This window comes from Leptonychotes weddellii, chromosome 3 (assembly GCF_054177405.1).
Source record: "Leptonychotes weddellii isolate Sample4059 chromosome 3, ASM5417740v2, whole genome shotgun sequence".
NCBI classification, from domain to species: domain Eukaryota; kingdom Metazoa; phylum Chordata; class Mammalia; order Carnivora; family Phocidae; genus Leptonychotes; species Leptonychotes weddellii.
The window spans coordinates 35,522,582-35,542,972 of NC_138371.1; the positions used below are offsets into that span (position 1 = coordinate 35,522,582).

General features: G+C 34.9%; 1 protein-coding gene across 2 annotated transcripts in view; it reads left to right on the forward strand.

Moving 5' to 3' along the window:
* The window catches only part of STK17B (serine/threonine kinase 17b), a 31,574-nt gene extending 20,030 nt beyond the window's left edge, over positions 1–11,544 (forward strand). For both annotated transcript variants that reach the window (XM_006728154.3, XM_081813951.1), the window contains exons 4-8: positions 566–710; positions 2,560–2,686; positions 4,750–4,798; positions 5,968–6,147; positions 7,851–11,544. In XM_006728154.3, the coding sequence (XP_006728217.1) occupies positions 566–710; positions 2,560–2,686; positions 4,750–4,798; positions 5,968–6,147; positions 7,851–8,133 (784 nt within the window). In that variant the 3' untranslated portion in view covers positions 8,134–11,544. The remainder of the gene's footprint in view (positions 1–565; positions 711–2,559; positions 2,687–4,749; positions 4,799–5,967; positions 6,148–7,850) is intronic.
* The last annotated feature ends 8,847 nt before the right edge of the window (positions 11,545–20,391 follow it).

Sequence of the window (20,391 nt, forward strand, 5' to 3'; positions counted from 1 at the left end):
AAAAAATAATAAAAGATTTGTGAAGCTGCAATACAGGGTATTGGTTAAGAATGCACATTTTCACCCATATCATACTGCTTCAGATTCTGGTTCCCCGTTTACCATGTGACCTTGTACAAGTAGCTTAACCTCTTTGTATTTGTTTCTTTATCAGTAAAATGGAAATAATAACTACCTACCCACATGGTTGTCATGAGAATCAAAAGAGATGATATTTATATCTATATATAAATGAATAAAATGAGCAGAGTTCAGAGTATTAGCTATTATTTTTATTGCATTGTTAAAGCAGACTATAATATTCTTGAATTATAAAGCAATTTAGTTTTATTTATTATACAAGTATTGATACTCAAAATTTGAAATATTCTTGTCATTTACTTTCTTCCTTAAAGATCTCTCTCACCCTCCCCTCCCCCAATTTCTTAAGTATATGTATGTATCAATATAGAGAGACTAAAGTTTAGATAGCTTTGTCTTTTACTTAACAGTTACACAGTATTTAAAAGTTGTCATTTTTAGGTCAATGATTTTTCAAGTTTCTATTATTTGAATTTCATTTCAGTGCTGCAGGTGGAGAAATTTTCAACTTGTGTTTACCTGAGCTGGCTGAAATGGTTTCTGAAAATGACATTATCAGACTCATTAAACAAATACTTGAAGGAGTTTGTTATCTACATCAGAATAACATTGTTCACCTTGATTTAAAGGTAATGTAACATGATTTTATGTAACACAACATCTTTGTTCCTTCTGCTCTTGGGATGCATAATTGCAAGCTGGTATCGGTAGGAAGCAACAGTCAGATCATGCCCCTCTGTACTGCAGTGGTGCAGTCTTTGTTTACCCGTGTGCTACAGGGACTGAATTTTGTATTGGCAGAGAGGAGAAGACCGCATGTATGAGCAGCTCAAATTAATCACTGGGTTCTTAAAAACCATCATTCCTCCATGTTCTAATCCTTCAGTCATTCTACTCCATCTCACTCTTACACACTGGATTTTCTCATCTTGTAAAATGGTCCTACCTCTAAATACTTTAGTCTGATCTCCATCTCTGAAGATAACCTCTCCTAGGCCTCATTTCTTTGCTCCCATTATATTCATTCATCTTTACCTTGAGACTTTTAGTCTTTTGGTTCTTCTTTTTTTTTGCCCCCCCCCCCTCCCCGAGCATTCAGGCCACTTACTCCTCAAGCCCTGAAATACCACTTTAGCTTCTTATATTATTATCCTTTCTCCGTATCCTTCCTCCACAGCCATCCAAAATTTCAATCACTCTGTCTCTCATTTTTGAACATTGGACTCTTCTCTTTCTCTACACTTTCTCTGTTGCATGATCCTTTGTCCTTTCCTATCACTTTCACAATAATGATGATTTCCAGTTCTCTTACCTATAGCCCAGGCTTCTCTCCTAAACTCCAAATTATTTTCTCCAACTGTAGATTAGATACCATTGGGATATCTTGTAGAAACTTTAAAATGTACATGTCTCAAACTAGACTTACTTTTTCTCTTTATCTTATCCCATTTTTCAAAAGAAAAAGAAAATCTGTTCATCTCTGTGAGTCCCCCCCATGGAGGAGGGGTAGTACTTACTATCTAATAGCCCTGCCATGTCCCTTACAAATAAGATATTTGAAAAATAACAATATCATTAATATCAGGATAATCATGCCCCCACAAACTTCCTGTTGGGTTTTTTTCCTGCTAAGGACAAACTAGTCATGTGTATTATGTAATACCACGCAGCATTTGCAGTCAGGGATGGCAAATAAACTTGGCTTTATATATCCTAAAGCCTGTGATTGACAATAGATCTAATTACCCTTGCCTCCTCTTCTTTAATCTCTCTGTGATTTAATAATAAACAAGCATGGGGTTTTCCCAAAGTTAGACTTATGATTCTTCTCGCAGACTTTGGGAGCAGCACCTTGGCAGCTATATGGGTTATGACAGTGGCAGGGAGTTTTGTAATTGACCTCAGGCCTTTGCTTTGTAAAGCAAAGTCACATAGTTCTGGGAAGCAATGGCTGAAACCTTCCATACATCCGTATCTCTTATTGTCTAAGCTAAAAACCTGGCAACAGTCAGACCCAGAACCATCATACTCTACTGGACCATTTTCTGTTTCTGGAAATGTATACTTTTTTATTCCTTCATTCCTTCTTTCATGCTGTTCCCTAGAGTGCCTTTCTAACTGACATACTCCTATTTATCCTATAAGGTTCAGCTTAAATATCATCTCTACAGTAAAAGCTTCTTAAATTTTATAATAGGCAGAATTAAATAGTCTTTATTACTGAGTATATCTCATAGTCAGTTAATCAATCCAAATATTCATCTAACTTTTTTGTCCAAACTAAGAATCGTCTGAGTATATTTTTAACTTTATTTATCATTGAGTGTAAAGCATTTCCTAAATAAGTAGTTCAGCAGATGTTTGGTGAATGACTCAATGAAATGGGTAATAGCTAAACACTTAATTTACCTCCAATCTGAGACTAGTATTCTTTTATTGTTGTATATTACTTACCATTTTTTATTATGCTTTATTTAGCCACAGAATATATTATTGAGCAGCATATACCCTCTTGGAGATATAAAAATTGTAGATTTTGGAATGTCTCGAAAAATAGGGAATGCTTGTGAACTTCGGGAAATCATGGGAACGCCAGAATACTTAGGTAAGAATTTCTTTTTACTTTCTACACCATTTTGAAATTTTTTTTTTTTTAAGATTTTATTTATTTGCGAGAGAGAGAATGAGAGACAGAGAGCGTGAGAGGGAGGAGGGTCAGAGGGAGAAGCAGACTCCCTGCCGAGCAGGGAGCCTGATGTGGGACTTGATCCCAGGACTCCAGGATCATGACCTGAGCCGAAGGCAGTCACTTAACCAACTGAGCCACCCAGGCGCCCCAACCATTTTGAAATTTATCATCTAAATGATACCTCTATAAAACTGTATTTTAGAGCATGTAATTCCAGGATATATTTAGTTCAGGTATTTTAATGCATTGAAATTTGGTTATGACACATCTAAATGTGAACTTTAGCATACATAGGATTATTGAGACATTCACAACAATTCATAGGACATTGGTCATATAAGTCCAAAAGTTAATGTTTGTGTGTAAAAGCTTTGTACATAAAGAAGAATGGGTAAAGGGGAAATTAGGGAACAGGAGAAAAAAGAGGAAAACAGAGTCACGTGGTCCATTATTGCCTTTGAAGCCTGGCTGTTGGCTAGAGTGCCAACATTTCTACTTCTGTCCTGGTCCCAACTCTGAAACTGTTTACAATATACATTATCTTCAGTTTTGCAAGAATTGTTAGCAGGACTGCTTGCTCTTCGTTGCTGCTGTGTTAAAAATGTGAGGATTGTAAAAGGAGGATTTTGAAGAAAAAAGATGCCAAAAAGATCCTATGATTAGATAATATAGGGATATTGTACTATATCAACGAATTAGATGATGCAGATGAAAAAAATTTTAAGTTCTATAAAGCAGCACATAAGTTTAAAGTATTTTAGGGGTGCCTAGGTGGCTCATTCGGTTAAGTGTCTGCCTTCGGCTCAGGTCATGATCCCAGGACCCTGGGATCGAGCCCCGTGTCGGGTTCCCTGCTCAGCAGAGAGCCTGCTTCTCCCTCTCCCTCTGCCTGCCACTCTGCCTCCTTGTGCTCTCTCTCTCTCTGTCAAATAAAGAAATAAAATCATAAAAAAAAAAGAAGTATCTTAAGTTATAGTAAGAATCTTTTTACGCTTTTTTGTTGTTGCTCATATTGATATCCCCATGTGAGCATTGAAAAGATACAACTAACAGAACAGGTGCTTCTCAGCAAGACGGCTGAATTTCCTGAAATGAAAACAAAGCAAATTACTAACTTTTGAATGCTAATGGGGGCTATAATGTTCTAGAATAAATGATTGTAATTATAGATAACACAGCTCACAGAAGTGTGTGTCAGGTTGTAGATTGTGTGACAGACAGAAACTGACAAATATATATGACTCAAAGTCTTCATTAATAAAAACATTAGGCTTTAGGAAACAGTTTCTCTTTGGAGAAATTATGAAACTGCTGTGAAATAACAAAGTTATTATTCAAGCATAAATTCTAATTTGGACTCTACTAATTTGAAATTTGTGATAATGTTTACAAAATATAGAAAATTTATTTTGCACTTAAAAAACTGGTGGGGAAGGAAAAGGGGGGAAACTAATTGCATAGGAATTTAGGTTTTTGATAGTTTAAGAGGGATATTTAATCTACTTGAAAATTTAAAGCACTTCTAGAAAGCATAATTTGTTCATTATGTTATTATAAATACATATGATTCTCTTTACCCTGAAAAGAAAAACTTAAATTAGTATAATAAAATAACACAAGCTAACTCTTAACATAGAGTAATAAAACTAAAATTTTTAAAAGGATTCTAGTGTCTAAAATTTTACTTCATAATTATTTTTCCTAAGATTGATCTTAATAAAAAAAACCCCAAAAACCCTACATAGCTACTGGTTACTCCAAGAATATTATTTGTGCTTTCGAACCATCTGGTTATACAATTTGCTCAACATTAGATATGTTTAAATGTCTAATCACAGGGTAATTAATACTATGCTAAATTTCTATTAATTTGATGTTACTAGGTCTTTAAAATTAAAACCAGTTTTAATTTATTATAAAATAATTTTCATGTTTTTAAATTTGTCAGTATTGAATTTGAATTTTATTTTTGCTTTCAGCTCCAGAAATCCTGAACTATGATCCTATTACCACAGCAACAGATATGTGGTAAGATTTTGCTAGTTACCTAAATGCTTTTATTACGTGCTGGGTAGTATATATCCTAGGGTTCTTTGATTCCAAATGTAAATAATAAGGCTTTCTATAAAAGGTTTTTTTTCAAGTATCATTATTATGCCACAAGAAGACATTTACTTGTCCATTCTTTTTAAGTAATACTTTGGCTGTGAGCCAAAGGTACAGAAATAAATAGGAAAATCCCTTTCCTGAAGGAATAAAAAACCAAAATAGTTGCAGTACTGTGCGTCGTGTTCTGTAATAAGGTAAAATACTTAATGAGCATGGAGGAAGCAGCAGACAAGCACCAGATGTAAGAATCTGATCTAGGTCTGGAAGAACTAGGAAGGTATTTGCTACGCAGAAAAATGAGGTCAGGTTCATGCAAAAGTTTAGTTTTATTTATGGTATCTCTAGGGTATTGTGAGTTTTTGTCACAAGCAAAATGATATTTTGAATATCAGATACCATAGGGAATAAAACTGGAATTCCTACTGGAACTTTAGTTGGGACCACAATGGGGGCTGACTCCACAGACCACGTGGAAGAGTTTAGACTTATTCTCTGTGTTCCATGTAACTGTAGTTGGCTTGCCAAGGAAAAATGTCCTTGGCTAAATAAGTGGGAAACATGTACTGTATGTGTTGTATTTTTCTGGCTCCTGAGCACCAGACTTGTCATTAATATATTTAAGTCTGAAAAGTTTTGCAATGAAAAAAATCTGCCTGCCCAACTTTGTGCTTTGCCAAACTTGCTGACTCTATTTGCACAGAACTCCTGTTTATGTCTCACAGATCATTACTGTGTCATTGACACCATTTAGGAAATGCTGCCCTTCGAGCAGCTTTGTGTACTGAATAACAGGTGTCTGAGTGAAGGGCAGACTATAGATATCAGGATATGAATTTTATACATTATATTTATAATTATGTAACACACATGCATTCCCCTCATGTTCTTTTTCTGTGAGACAGACTTTGAGATAACACAGTTATTTTAGTTTTAATAATATAGGAAATTTGAAAAGCAATTTAAGTCTGTAGATTAACTGTACAAGTTTTGAGGACAAGAATATGTTGAGTATCAGTTTTACTTTATATAAATGTTTTCAGATTAACATGCGTTTTAAGTTCCCCTCTTGTCCCTTATTTGTTTTTCAGGAATATTGGCATAATAGCATATATGTTGTTAACTCATACATCTCCATTTGTGGGAGAAGATAATCAAGAAACATACCTCAATATTTCTCAAGTTAATGTAGATTATTCAGAAGAAATTTTTTCATCAGTTTCACAGCTGGCCACAGACTTTATCCAGAGGCTTTTAGTAAAAAATCCAGAGTAAGTTATAACATTAATTTGTTTAAGTGCTGTTACAAAATGGATAATATATGTCTATTGAGAAAAGATACATTCTAAAACAGTATACAGTTATTAGAAGTATGCTCTCAAGTTTCAGATAAAATGGGAAGAGAGGTGGTGTAAGAGATCATTACATAACAAATTGATAACTTCAAACATAGAAAATAGATAAAACATACAACAGGAAATTTTGGATTAAAGACAAGATTTGGGTTATTTCTCTCTCAACCTGCTACTAAACCCTGAAATTCCCTACAATAATTACAAATAGGTTTACAATACACATGGCTGGCTATGATAGGCTTTGTTATGAATAATTTATAGACAAGTAATTATAGTTATGTGGTAAGTATAAATTACTGATTGTCAGATCTTTAAGGGTCAGATGCTCTTTGACCACCTGCAAAAAAAGGAACTTGAAACTATCGCTTAGGACTCAGGTTTCTCATTGGCAACTTCAGAGCAGGAAAAGAAAAGCTGACCTCCCTTTTCTTTACTCAGATCAGCCCCATTTACTTTAAAATGGCCTGGCTATACTTAATGCAGAAGCTGTGATATAGTGCCTTGGTCTTGGATCCTGGTTTTGTTACTTGTCAGGTCTTTTATCTCTGACAATTACTTAATCTCCTGGAGGACTCAGTTTCTTATCTGTTTAAGGAAAAAGAACTCACAGGTTTGTTAATTATTCTATTGGCTTAATGCAAGTCCAAACAAATTCTCACTGGCCATATTTTGGACATGAATGGTTATTTAGTAGTAGTAGTAAAAATACTTCTGATTATAAGCAGTTTTCATTTTCATTTTTACTTAGATTCTAAAATTTCTAAAATGAGCACATTCATTTTCTTATAAAAAAAATGAACATAATTTCTAAAATGAACACATTAATTTTTTGGTAATTAGAAAACAATGAAATTAAAATGATCATAAAAAATGAATTTAAGGGACACCTGGGTGGCTCAGTCAGTTAAGTGTCTGCCTTTGGCTCAGGTCATGATCCAGGATTGGGTCCCGCATCTCGCTCCTTGCTCGGCGGGGAGCCTGCTTCTCCCTCTGCCTCCTACTTCCCCTGCTTATGTTCTATCTCTGACAAATAAAATCTTTAAAAAAATGAAGTCAAAGCCTAAGAAAGCATATGTTCTAATAGAAATGGTGGTTGTGTTAAGGTTGGAGTTCTGACTATAAATAGATATTTTCTTAACTTTTGACATACTGTGATATTTGACCATATTATTTTCAAAAGAGAAAACAAAATGTAAAAATTCAAAATATTGGATAAACATCATTCAGGAGCAGACTTTATTTTCAAGATTTAACAGTATTGCTTTTAAGAACACAAAATAATAATAAAGATTATAAAATATATGTATTTTTTTCAGAGTTTTTATACCCAAGAGATTTTATAATTTTACTAATTTTTATTTGTGAGGCTAACATATGTTCTCAAGCTTTTTGACTAGATAGTATCATCCGTAAGCTCCATGATAAAATGAATTTCCAGCACATGTCAGTATTAAAGAAACTCTAGGTACTCCAGTCTTTGTATTGTTATTCTCTTCTGTACTATGAGTATGTGTTATTTTCATAATAAATTAAAAAAATAAGTCTATTGTATATCAAACAGCAGGCATTTCCAACTTGATTTTTAGTTCTAAATTTTCACTTGATGCTTTCTTTCAAAGGAAAAGACCAACAGCAGAAATCTGCCTGTCTCATTCTTGGCTACAGCAGTGGGACTTTGGAAGCTTATTTCACCCTGAAGAAACTTGCAGTTCCTCTCAAAGTCAAGATCATTCATTAAGGTCCTCTGAAGACAAAACTTCTAAATCCTCTTGTAATGGAACTTGTAGTGATCGAGAAGACAAAGAGAATATTCCAGAGGATAGCAGCATGGTTTCTAAAAGATTTCGCTTTGATAACTCATTGCCCAATCCCCATGAACTTGTTTCAGATTTGCTGTGTTAGCACTTTTCTCTTTGAGTTATTTGGACTGAATTTGGAATTTGAAATCTACTCCAATGTGAGGTTGTAGTTTGTAGCTTCATTTATGGCTTGTTTATATTGTAAATGCACTTTTGCATAGGAGAGTTTAGGGAAGTGTTTTGATGCTACATTACTAGCTACCAGTATAATTTCATTTCCTGTTCTGAGATACTAACTGCAGAGAAGAAATATTTAAATATATGACAAAAGATAAAGTTGTGCATGTGAGTTTACATGTTAGGGAAATAATTAAGTTCAAATGGGTTTTTCAAAATGTTTTACAGATAAGGAAAACAGTGATTTGGGTTATGTTATGGTTGAAATAAACTGAACAAAATGAAGACATTTGAATTTAATAGGTTCTCTAAGCTAAGTCCTATACCATGCCTCTATTGACAAAATTTTGTTAGGATAATAGTGTCAAGTTTAAGAAGACTATGTCCTATTTTATAGATGCTCAAGGGATTTTTTACATTTGAAAATATTTCAATCACAAATATTTTGAAACTGCCTAAAATTTCCAGGATATATGGTCTGCTATATGAGACAGGTCCTTTAACCAGAGCAAAGAGGGAGTTAGAAACCTGATTAGGAATACTCTATACGAGTTGGAGCAGAAAAAAGAGCAGCGTGGCATCATTTTTTAACTCAAATGTCTTTTGCCCTCTCTCAACGTTCTTCAGATTTAATAAGGTCTGAAAGATGGAGAATTAGATGGTACACAAGTGTAGAGGATTTTCATCTTCCAGAATTTCTGGAGTAGAAGAGACTTAAATAAAACTGAATGTGCTCTATTTTGGGTGGCCAAACATATTTATTATTTGAGTATAGGACAAAATGCTGCCTGATTTTGGCAACTTAGAGAATTTTAGATGTTTTCTGAGTCTTAGGATATAAGCCAGTCATTCAGAGTTCTAAAAGTGTGCATAAAAAAATATCACAGCCCAGTAAGACTATTAACTCAGGGCCAGACTCTGTGACAGCAAGGTGAACGTGATCATAAAATCTGATGACATCACGCTCTTCTCAAGTGCTTTTGTAGAATTCCAGTGAGTGACGAGGCTCAGCAGAAGGCAATCTGCCAGGTGGCCTTTAATGGTCTTTTGCTGGGACCAATCTAAGATTCGAAGGTCAGCAGAGTGGCTGATGACTGTTTTGCTAATAGAGGGAAATTTACTCCTTTTTTGGTTATCTTTGATGACTTTGCACCTGCTTACTATTAAAGATTCATGTTAGGGTAATTGTAACCTCATTACCATGTTACTACATTAAAAGAAATTATATTTTGACCAAAAAAAATTCTTGAGTTCCCCCCTTGAATTATATATTACTCTAAACCTTTAACTTTCTGAAATCTGGTAAAATTCCAAATAACTTAAAACTGTTTTTAATAGCCATCTGTTCACTTTATTTGGCTAAGTGGCGACTTCCTTTTAAATCTTCAGCATTTCTTAAAGGAAAAGTTATTTCTACTTGTGTGTGCATATGTGTATATGTATAGGCTATGTATTTATGTATAGATAAAATATAGTCTTTAGACAACCTTCTCTTAGAGATTCTTTGCTCTACTGTATTGTGTTCAACTCAGGTGCCAAAGGAGCTCTCTTCTTAGGACATGTAAATATACATTTAAATTCTTTAAGAAGTAGTTTGTTGTTCAATAAACTAGCCATTGCAGAAGCTACATTGGGCTCTTGTATATCTAAAACTGAGTTTTTTCTAAATTGTTGATTGTCCATTTATTTGCCTTCCATATTAAGCTAATGCAGGTAAAGCTTGGTAAGCCATTGGTGGAAGAGGATTTTTACAAAAGATCATATTTTATTTTTAAATTTCTAGAGGAGTTATGCCATAGTAAAAATTAAAAATAAAGAAATGTTTGAATTTGAAATTATAAGCTAATTCTTAAAAAATATTTTATACCAGTTTTCTTTTAGTCTGAGGAATCTTAAAATAGTTCATATGCTGCCCCTTAGTTAACAGAATACACAAAGTCGTAAATTTCCATACCTTTTTCCCTAACAATTTTTATTGTAAAAAAGTAACAAGTAGTTGCACAAACAGTATAAAAATTCAATTTTTTCATAAAAGTGAATTTAAATATTTTCACTGTTTGAAATGTGAAAATTAAACCAGTATTTAGAGAGAACTCAACAAATGACTCAATTCTTTTTCTCTCAAGATTGAAAACAAGCATCTATCAAAAGTAGGTGATATACCTCATTAAAGTAGGAATTTTAGCCCCTCTGAGGTGAACCAGATGTCTTAACACTTAAACACATCTGAAAATTAATGTTAAATTGTGATGAGTTTATACAGTTTAATAACTTTGCTTTTTGGATAGATAGGATTAAAAATAAAGTATAGACGACAGTTACAATCGTCATTTTAATTTTTTTCTCCACAGTCAAGTTAACTCTGAGCAGTAAAATTATAGTGGCACTTTAAGGATGTAAGCAGTGTGTGTTCTGCAGTCTGTAATGAGATAAGGCACCTGTGCCAGACTGTATATCAATACATTGCTTCCTTTAAAGCAAGTTGTTTAAAAAAAAGTCAGCTGATTAATGATATAATTGATTTTCATCCTGGCACAAGTTATTTCTTTCGTTTGGGATGGGTTGCTAATAGCTGACGGACCATACTTGGAATAGCCTTGCTCTAAGCAGCATTTATAAATTGATATTTTATAACTGTTTACATTTCTTCTGTTTATTTTTGAATTTCCATTTTTATATCTGTCTTAAAAACTTGTCTTTATTCATTGTGTAAACAATTGTACTTCAATTTCAAATTGTATTAAAATTAAGTTATCTGACCTCCAATTTGGAGAAATAGTATAAATTTATAATTTTATGAGTTTAAAGAATTTTAAATTCTAATTGTAAATTTCACACAAATTACAACTGCCCCCATCTTTCATTAAATAATCATGTTGCTTAAACATGTTGACTGACATTATTATGAATACCCCAGTAAAAAAAAAAAACATATCAATTTAATGATCCTTTTGGTTAAAAATTAAAAAGCACTTTTTTACATCTGTGATTGTCTTTTGCTTTAAAGTATTTCTAAGTTTGTTTTTCTTAAAAGCAAACCTCCTTGCCTGAAGGTTCTAGCCTTGACACGTCATCTTTGAACTCCCTTTTCAGTACATATCTGTTTATTAGATCCTGTCTATTAAAAAGCCACATAAATTTGAAAACAAGTCTGTTCTCTGATAATGCTAGATATTTTCAGAAAATGTCAGTGAATGGCAGTGTACTATTCTGTTGCATAAGGATGAATAAGGGATTTTTATTTACCCAGAAATGGGTGAACTGTTTCTGTTGGGTTTTTTTGTTTTTGTTTTTGTTTATAGTTTAAATAAATTGAATTTTTAAAAAAGATGAATAAGGGATTCTTTAAGAAATTTATAATCTGTTTATGGACTAATCAGTTCATATAACATACTCTGGTTATGTTCTATAAAGTTCCCACAAACAGTGAATATTCAAACATTGCTAGAGGAAATACAGGGTTAGGTTCCTACAAGGTTCTGTTTATAACATTTTTGCCAACTAATCAATGCATAACCTTGTTTTATGCAGTTTCTGTTTAAAGGGATCTTATTTAATATATATTGTTGATTCATTAACATTGACCTCTCACCAACAGCACCATAACTCATGCCTGAATGAAGCTTATCTAAAAATACATTTTTTCTCATAAGGCACATTACAGCCCTGTGCATAGGAACATAACTACACAGCAATTCAAAATTACGATTTGGGGCCATTTTAAACACAGAAGTCACTAACAAAAAGCACAAAAATGCAGAAAACATGACACTAAATAGACCACAAAATGGACATTTGTCTTACAGTATGAGAGCTAAAACAAGACAGAGCATCACTTCACTCAATCTAAGACAGGAACGTGTGTCCGGCATCTCAAATTTTTTACTGCTGTGATCCTGTCTGCAAATGATTGTGAAAGCATTATGCATGTTAATTTTGGGGTGACAAATTTTAGTAAGTATGTAAGTTCACAAATATGGAATTAATGAATGAAAAGGGTCAACTCTACATGCCAAAATCATCATGTAAAAAGTATGAAGTGTGATAAAGAAATGGTGTGCACAACTTAACAATTTAGTCTTTAGGGAGAAGAAATTGTTATGTGTTGGAACTTCTTAATTGTGAGCACTTTCTTCTCAGGTTCCATATTTTTCTGACACAATAGCATTCCCCAATTTTTCTCTTTAGTCCCAATTTTCCTCCTGGATACTGAAATCATATGTATTATCCTTATTGGATAGAAGAATACTCAAATGTAAAATAGCTCTAAGTAAAATCATGATCATATTCTCTTTATATCACCTCCTCACCCAAACTTTCTGGCTTCATGTTATCTCCCTCAGTTAATATAGCACTGTTTACCCACACATCCCAACTGGATATCTCTAGGTGTCATTCTAAAAATTTTGTTTTCTTACTGCACGTCTTCCAATAGTCATTATTTTTTTTAAACTTTTTAAAATTTATTTAAACAATCTCTACACCCAGTGTGGGGCTCAAACTCATGACCCTGAAATCAAGAGTCACATGCTCTTTTGACTGAACCAGCCAGGTGCTCCCTAATAGTCATTAATTTCTATCAATAATATCTTTTTAGATAATCATAGTTATTTTCTCTTAAAAATAACTCCTATACATTCATCTAGATTTAGATTGTTTATATCACCTAGAAAGAGGTCTGCACACCTTTTCTATAAAGGGCCAATTATTAAATATTGTAGGCTTTGCAGGCCAGTGTTTCGTCACAACTACTCAATTTTGCTTTTAGAGCATGAAAACAGTCATAAGCAATACACAAACAAATGGGTGAGCCAATCAAACTTTATTTATAAAAACAGATGATGAGCTACATTTAGTTTGTTTTGACCCCAAATCTAGATTATCACATTAATTCTCTTAGCTCTAACATGATTAAAAGGGGAGGAGAGCCAGAAAGACACAGGGAAGTGAGCCTCATCTGCATTCACTTTGTCTAGCAAGCAGATGTCCAAGAGGAAGAAGACTGAGTAGTCATTGGATAGGTGATTTTACTAGAATGGTGAGTTTGCAACTAGTTGAGAAAATAGAAAGTAGAGGCCACAGGTATATACTGGTCTTCCAAGAAATCTAGGGGAAAAGGAGAACTATAGTTTGAAGAGTGTTTTTTAAAAACATTTTTTAAAATGGGGAAGACTTGAAAAAATTAATAGGCAAAGGAGAGAAGTCCACATGGAGGCAACAGTTGAAATGCGTAAGAGCACAAGATGATTAATGATAGAAAATGCCAGAGAAAGTGATGAGATCACAAGCACAAAGGCAGAGGTCAACTTTGGCTGGAATAAAGAAAATGTCTCCCAACAGAAAAAATGAAAAAGAAAGTGGGTGACAACAAAGGTGTGAAGTGAGGGGACAATCTGTTTCTCCTAAGAAGACTGCAGCTAGTGGTCTGCTGAGAGTAAAGGAAGTAGAGGTGGGTGTGGTGGGAAGAGTAAAAATTTGGCACAAGGTAAGGACAGAGGTGGTCAACAATGTGGGTCAGATGAGTGGAGTTTATAACCAATCAGGAGAGACAGATATTAAACACCAAAGATCGTAATTTGTGATTAGTTTATTATGTGTAGTGTGTAGCCAAATAATTCTTATAATACTAATTTATCATTTCTGCCTATATCTTTTGCTTTTATATCAGGAGACTTTCTTTGCATCAGGGAGATATATAGTAGCACTCAAAAGAAAAAAAACCCCTGTTCCATTGGGGCTTTTATTTATAAAGACTTAAATCTGCTGAGAACATAGAGTTTGAAAAGAGCGGGAAAGTCTCAGAAGGCAACAAGAAGGAAAAATCTATAGGTCTTGGAGCAATACGAAACTTGCCCAGTTCCCTGTGCACATTGAGTGTTGTGGGACTTTGTAGAGAATGGTCCAACAGCAGCAATGTGGCCTCTAGGGCTAAGGTAGAACCAAAAAGGCTGTGTGGGGTAAACATTGTCTCTGGAATGAGCATGGCAGGGAGGGAGAAGATAGCATTGAGCCTGAGAAGAGGTTCTCATGTGGGTATCATTAGAGTATATTCTTTTACTTTGGCCAACATCCTCATGAACAGAATGCACTTACTAGAAAAACAACAGTAGGTTTCATACAATTGGTTCTAACAGTAACCCTTGGTGGAAGCTGAAAGCATGTAGCTACAATGCAAGTCTCTAAAAGTAATTCTACCATTGTTGAAGAAACCATAGGTTGGCTAACTCACCAGCCATAGCCCGTTTCTTTCTCTGTTGCCTACCTCCATTACAGAAACTATCCAGCTCACTTAGGCAAGGGATGAAGTGGAAGTCTGCTGGGTGGCTTCTGAAATGCTTTGGTTTCTGGATGAAAACAAGAAATGCTGACAGTCCCAACCTCTCGACCATCTTGGATGAGAGCTGTTTCCACCATTTTGTAATTATGAATGAAGGGACAAGGGAATCCTGGAGATCCTGGCCCTGACATTATTGTTCCACTGAAGCCACGGATGTAATAGGAGTAGTCACTTCCTTCTCAACTTTTCAGTTTGTGCTTTTTATAAATGTCCTATTTGGTTAAGCTACTCTCTTTGGATTTTCTGTTATTTGCAGCTGAAAGCATTTTAATTGACACAATCAATGTTTTCCAAACTAACATTCCTTGTAATGTTATTAGGTAGGTGGCAAAGAAAGAAGGCACATATACCCAACTGGGTTTTAGAAACACCATGTTCAACAGTGTTAAACCTGCATTTTTACTGCAAGATTCCTTGGAGGCTTTTAATTTATGCTGGGAATCTCCAAGTGAGGAACCTAGTGTGTAGTGTGTACTATAATTACTTTGTTCATGCTAACATCTCTCTGGATGGTATCCATGGACCACTTACACTGTACTAGATGCTAAATAAATGTAATCCAAGTATCTCAAAAGATCTGGCTTATCCCAAAATAAAATTCAAGTTACTTTGTAAGAATCAGCTCTTGTATTGGAGAAGAGACTGAGAAGGATAGACTCCTAATTTTTTAAGTGAGACCATTTTCAGTATCCCTTTTTGTAGTACTCTAAGCTTCACACCTCTATTAGCAATCACCTTTAGGTTCTGATACAACACACTCTTGATTTTCATGAGCTCTCAATATTTTGATGATGTTTCCTTGATAGAAAGTCAATGGCATGGCTTTTTGCTGGAGACTCAGCTTGGCTATGCCCTGGCTTCCAGCATGAGCAGACTGCATTCTCACTGCTCCTTCATCTCTATCCGTTCATTTGTATATGTTCCACACCTAAAAGCAAAGGCCTTGTATTAGGTTTCTCCCCAGAAACCTAATAGGATATATATGGATATGTAGACATATTTAAGAGGAGATTTATTATAGGAAATGGCTCACATGACTATGGAGACTGACAAGTTCCATGATCTTCTGTCTGTAAGCTAGAGAAACAGGAAAGGTAGTGCTGTAAATCCTAGCCCAAATTTGAAGGCCAGAAAACCAGAAGGGTCAATGTCGAGGGCAGAAGATGAATATCCTCGATCAAGAAAAGAGAGAGAAAATTCCCTTCCTGTGCCTTTTTTTCTATTCAGGTCCTCAACTAATTGGATGATGCCCACCTGCATTGGTAAGGGTGATCTTTACCGAGTCTATCAATTCAAATGCTAATCTCTTTCAGAAACCCCCTCCAGACACACCGAGCAATAATGTTTGCCCACCTATCTGGGCTTCCCTCAGCCCTATCAAGTTGATACCATGAAATTAAGTATCATGGGCCTTTCCCTATCTTCTGGCTTCTTCCTTATTTATCAAGGCTTTCCTATAAGAATAGAGAAGTTCTAACATTTTCCCTCAACATAGTTTCCTCACTACACACACACACACACACACACACACACACAATGTCTATCTTTTTATTGGAAAAGTAGAAGTTTTAATTATAGGAAACAAATCTTCCACTTTACTGAAATTAAGTCCTTTTCTGTAAAACATATTACTATAGAAACTGTTAAAGAATCTAACAGGCAGAGTGGGTGCAAGTGTGGTCAGAATTAAATGAATTATCTTTCACGTTTAGGTCCTATGCCAACCCTATACTGTGGTCAATCTTCAGAATAAGCAAAAAAAGGCATTATTTTATAATGGTAGGAAGGATTCCACCCTCTGTGGCTCACCACTGGAATTTAAATTTAGTGATTGTAATACCCCTTTGAAAGGCCAAAAGAAAGATATATGCTAATTATACCAATATTGCTAGCCAGATCATAAAATGCAACTGGGTCACCAATTACTGACACAATTGTAAATGTGCAGGCACTCTAGTTATACTGAATAGTCAACAAGTGAGTACAAAATGTATGTGGAGAAAATTATAAGGTAGAATGATTGAACAAATAAAATATAACAGATTTTTCGTGTCATGTAATATCAGAGCCTTTCCTTGCCCTAGAACTCAATCGTCAGGACTAAATCTATGAGGCTTCATGATCTTTCCTGGTTATAATTGAATTAACTGCCTAGATAGTCATAGGAAGTCAAATTTTATAGATGAAACATTGTGATTTATTTGTTTCTTCCTTTGAAAGAAGTTGTTAGCCCAATTTATTAAGAACGTGATTGGTTTTTTAATTGGCATTTGCACAAAAAGACTTCTGAAATAAATGAATATTTAAGTAATCACAGACTAAAGACCATTGAAAACAAGTTATAAAGGGAGAAAAGCTGAGCCATTTATTTAAAGGCCTTTTTGGCCGTTTTAACCTATGTGAACATCAATTACTTCTTTCTTTTACAAAACAGCAGTAATCAGCTGTTTGCTTCTTTGATTAGTTCTGGTCTGAATTCATTTAATACTAATGATTAAGCATGGGATACTGCAAATAAACCTGTCTCTTTTCTTCCCAGAAATAGAATAATTACAATGGCCAGTGCCTGGAGCCTTTTATATTACTAAATTTGTAAGAGACTTAATTACTTTGGCTTTGTTCCAGTGTCCCAAATAACACACACAAATAGTCCCACAACATTGTATCTAAGTATCAATTTTGGAAGGTCTTTATAGTTTGTGTTTATAAAATGGGTGTTTGTGGGTCTATATAAAAAAATACCACTTGGCTGGTATGTCTGTATTCAGAAATATAGAGGATATAAAATAAATGAGGAAGAATAAAGTTTACTAAGGTCCCACTATTTATTCATGCTGTTTCATTTACTCTTCACAACAACCCTGAATATCATCATATTGTAGGTGAAGAAACTGAATTGCAGAGAAGTTAAGCAGTTTTCAAAGTTACCTAATTACCACACTTGGGGATTTGAGCTCAAGTCCACCTGGCTTCAAATGCCACCTGGGTCCTTTCTATCACACCAGATTTAAATTAAATTTTCCCGGAACGAATGAAAAAAACTAGGAGAAAGTGATTAGAATCTGTATCATTGAAAAACATTTGGATCAAAATTTTAATTTATATATGTTTGATTAAAAATTTAAAACATATCATCAAGTTAAAGTAATATTTGAAGCATTTCAGAAGGTAGTATTTGCTAAGTAGAAAAGAGAAATATGAATAATTCGCTAGTGTTTCTGAGTTAGCCATTTTGTACCATACAAACAGGTACTGAACAGATGGCCTGTATCCACACATAATTTGCTCCACGTGGAGCAGATATTGGTATAAGATGAGTCTTCCACATTTCTTCATCTCTAATGTCTGAGAAACCTCTTGCAAAGATAGCCTTCCCGTGAACACCTTCTCCAGGCAGAACTGGCTCTGAGGCAGGAAATGCCTGGCTCATTCAAGGAACTGGAAGATCTCCAGACAGGTGAGGGAAGACACTGGCGAGGTGGGCAGGGTCTATGGTAACCAGTTTGAATTACTTTAAGGTCACATGCTGCCATTAAAGAGTTTTCAGGTGAGAGTTGCTCATAATCATATTTTGTGTTTTAGAAGGTTTGTTGTTTGGACATTGTGTGGAGGATGTATTGAAAGGGGGTCAATCTGAAGGCAGAGACCCACTTTGGAGGATTATTTCAGTTGTTCTGGCAAGAGATGGTGGGGGCTTAGGAAGCCGAGAGAAATGGGCAGATTCAAGTGAGACCTGGGAGTTAGGACTGTTAGAGTTCCCTGATTACGTGGATGTGTAGGATGAGGGAGCATGTAAGTAATGGTTCTTAAGTTTTTCTTTTGAGCAGCCATTTCAGTGGTTGGCTATTTAGTAAAACAAGAGAACCCTGGAGGAGGAAGCAGGTCTGAGGGGAAGATGAGCTCAGTTTTGGATGTGTTGAATATGATGATGGTTTTTTTGTTGCATAGATTTGGAGCTGCAAGGTGTGGTCAGCGATGGAGATATAAATTGAGGTATTGTCATTGCAAAGCTGATTGAATGAGGTTATTAGCTTGGAGCAGGCCAGTGAAATTGAGCCAGGCCCTACAATGCCTTCCATAATTCAGGTCTCCATATTACAGTCTTATTAACCTGCTTTAAAGCCATGTCTTTAGCAGGACATAGTTTGGAAGGAGAGAAGTAAGACAGGATGGAGAGAAGTGATTGGAGGAAGGATGGAAGGAATTCAAATGTCTTTTTAATAAAACATCCACCATTCATATCAACAGAGAAGAACAATTAAAACAGTGTGGGGGGGTTAGGGCACTTATGGGTTCCTGGGTACCACTGCAGGAGGGGTGGTAGGTAAAACCTGTCTCTACTTTTGTAAGCACCCCATTTCCTTCTTTTACCTATGTCCCCTTCCCAACTCCTTTAAGGCTGTATACTCAGGTTCTCTCCCTCTTATGAAAATCTCTTCCCAGAGAGAATCTGAAATATATTTACACAAAAGTGAAAATGACTACTATAAGCTTTAAAAATTATCCTTAGTGGCAGATTACATTTTCTGAAAATAACCACAGCAATATTTATGATCCCTCATGAGCTTCTACAACCTTGCCACTCCTGTACTCCATCCCCATTTGTGAAATTGCACAAATAGGTGTCATCTGGGCGGCTCAGTCAGTTGAGTGTCTGATTATTGATCTCAGATCAAGTCTTAATCTCAGGGTCAGAGTTAAAGCCCCATGTTGGGCTTCATGCTAGGCGTGGAGCCTACTTAAAAAAAAAAAAAAAATGCTTGTGAAAAAATAAACAAATGCCAACTAAATCAAACTGGCCAGGGTACATTTATTCTTAGAAAAATTAGCAATGGGAATAATCTATATGTGAGATTTATATAGAATTTTTTCAAAATGTTTGCAATGTCTGAGATTCAAATGTAAATAAATCTTATTCCAGTCCCTGGATAAAGAAAACTCACATTTTCTTTGAACTTACAGTAAAGGCCTATGAACTGCATTAATTTATCTAAAAAAAATAATGTGTTTAGTTTCACTCAAGAAGCCTAAACTCTGTTCTTAAAAAAGCAGGCATTTATGAGTTAACCGTCTGAAACAAGACTAGAAATTTAGTAATTATCTCCTGTGGCTACAAGATCATCTTGTACATATAAAGAAATTTGATACCAGAGGGTGCTTTGCAGCCAGGACAACTGTATTTCCAAAAATATGGTGGCTCCATTATTGGTACCTTTTAAGTGATAAAATTGAGCCAATATCTGAATATTTCCCATAATATGCTAAGATTTCTCTTTTTAAATAACAATTCTATTGAAACATAATTCACTTACCTAAAGTGTACAATTAATGGTTTTTAATACATTTACAGAATTGTGCAACCATTACCACTCATTCCAGAACATCTCCATCCCCCCACATGGAAATGCTGTGCCCGTTAGCAGTTACTCCCGATTTCCTCCCAACCTTCTGAGCCCTAGGCAACAGCAAACTACTTTCTGTCTCCATGGCTTTGCCTATTCTATGCATTTCTTATAAGGAAATCATAAAATAAGCAATCTCTTGTGACTAGCTTCTTTCACTTAACAAAATGTTTTCAGGGTTCATCCATGCATATCAATACTGTAATCCTTCTCATTGCTGAATGATATTCTACTGTATGGATCCATCACATTTCATTTACCCATTCATTAGTTGATGGATATTTGGGTTGTTTCCACGTTTTGGCTATTCGGCTGCTACGTACAAGTTTTGGGGTAGGTGTATGTTTTCATTTCTCTTGGATATATACCTAGGAGTGGAATTCCTAGGTCACATGATAATGTGTGTTTAACCATCGAGAAACTGCTACACTATTTTCCAAAGAGG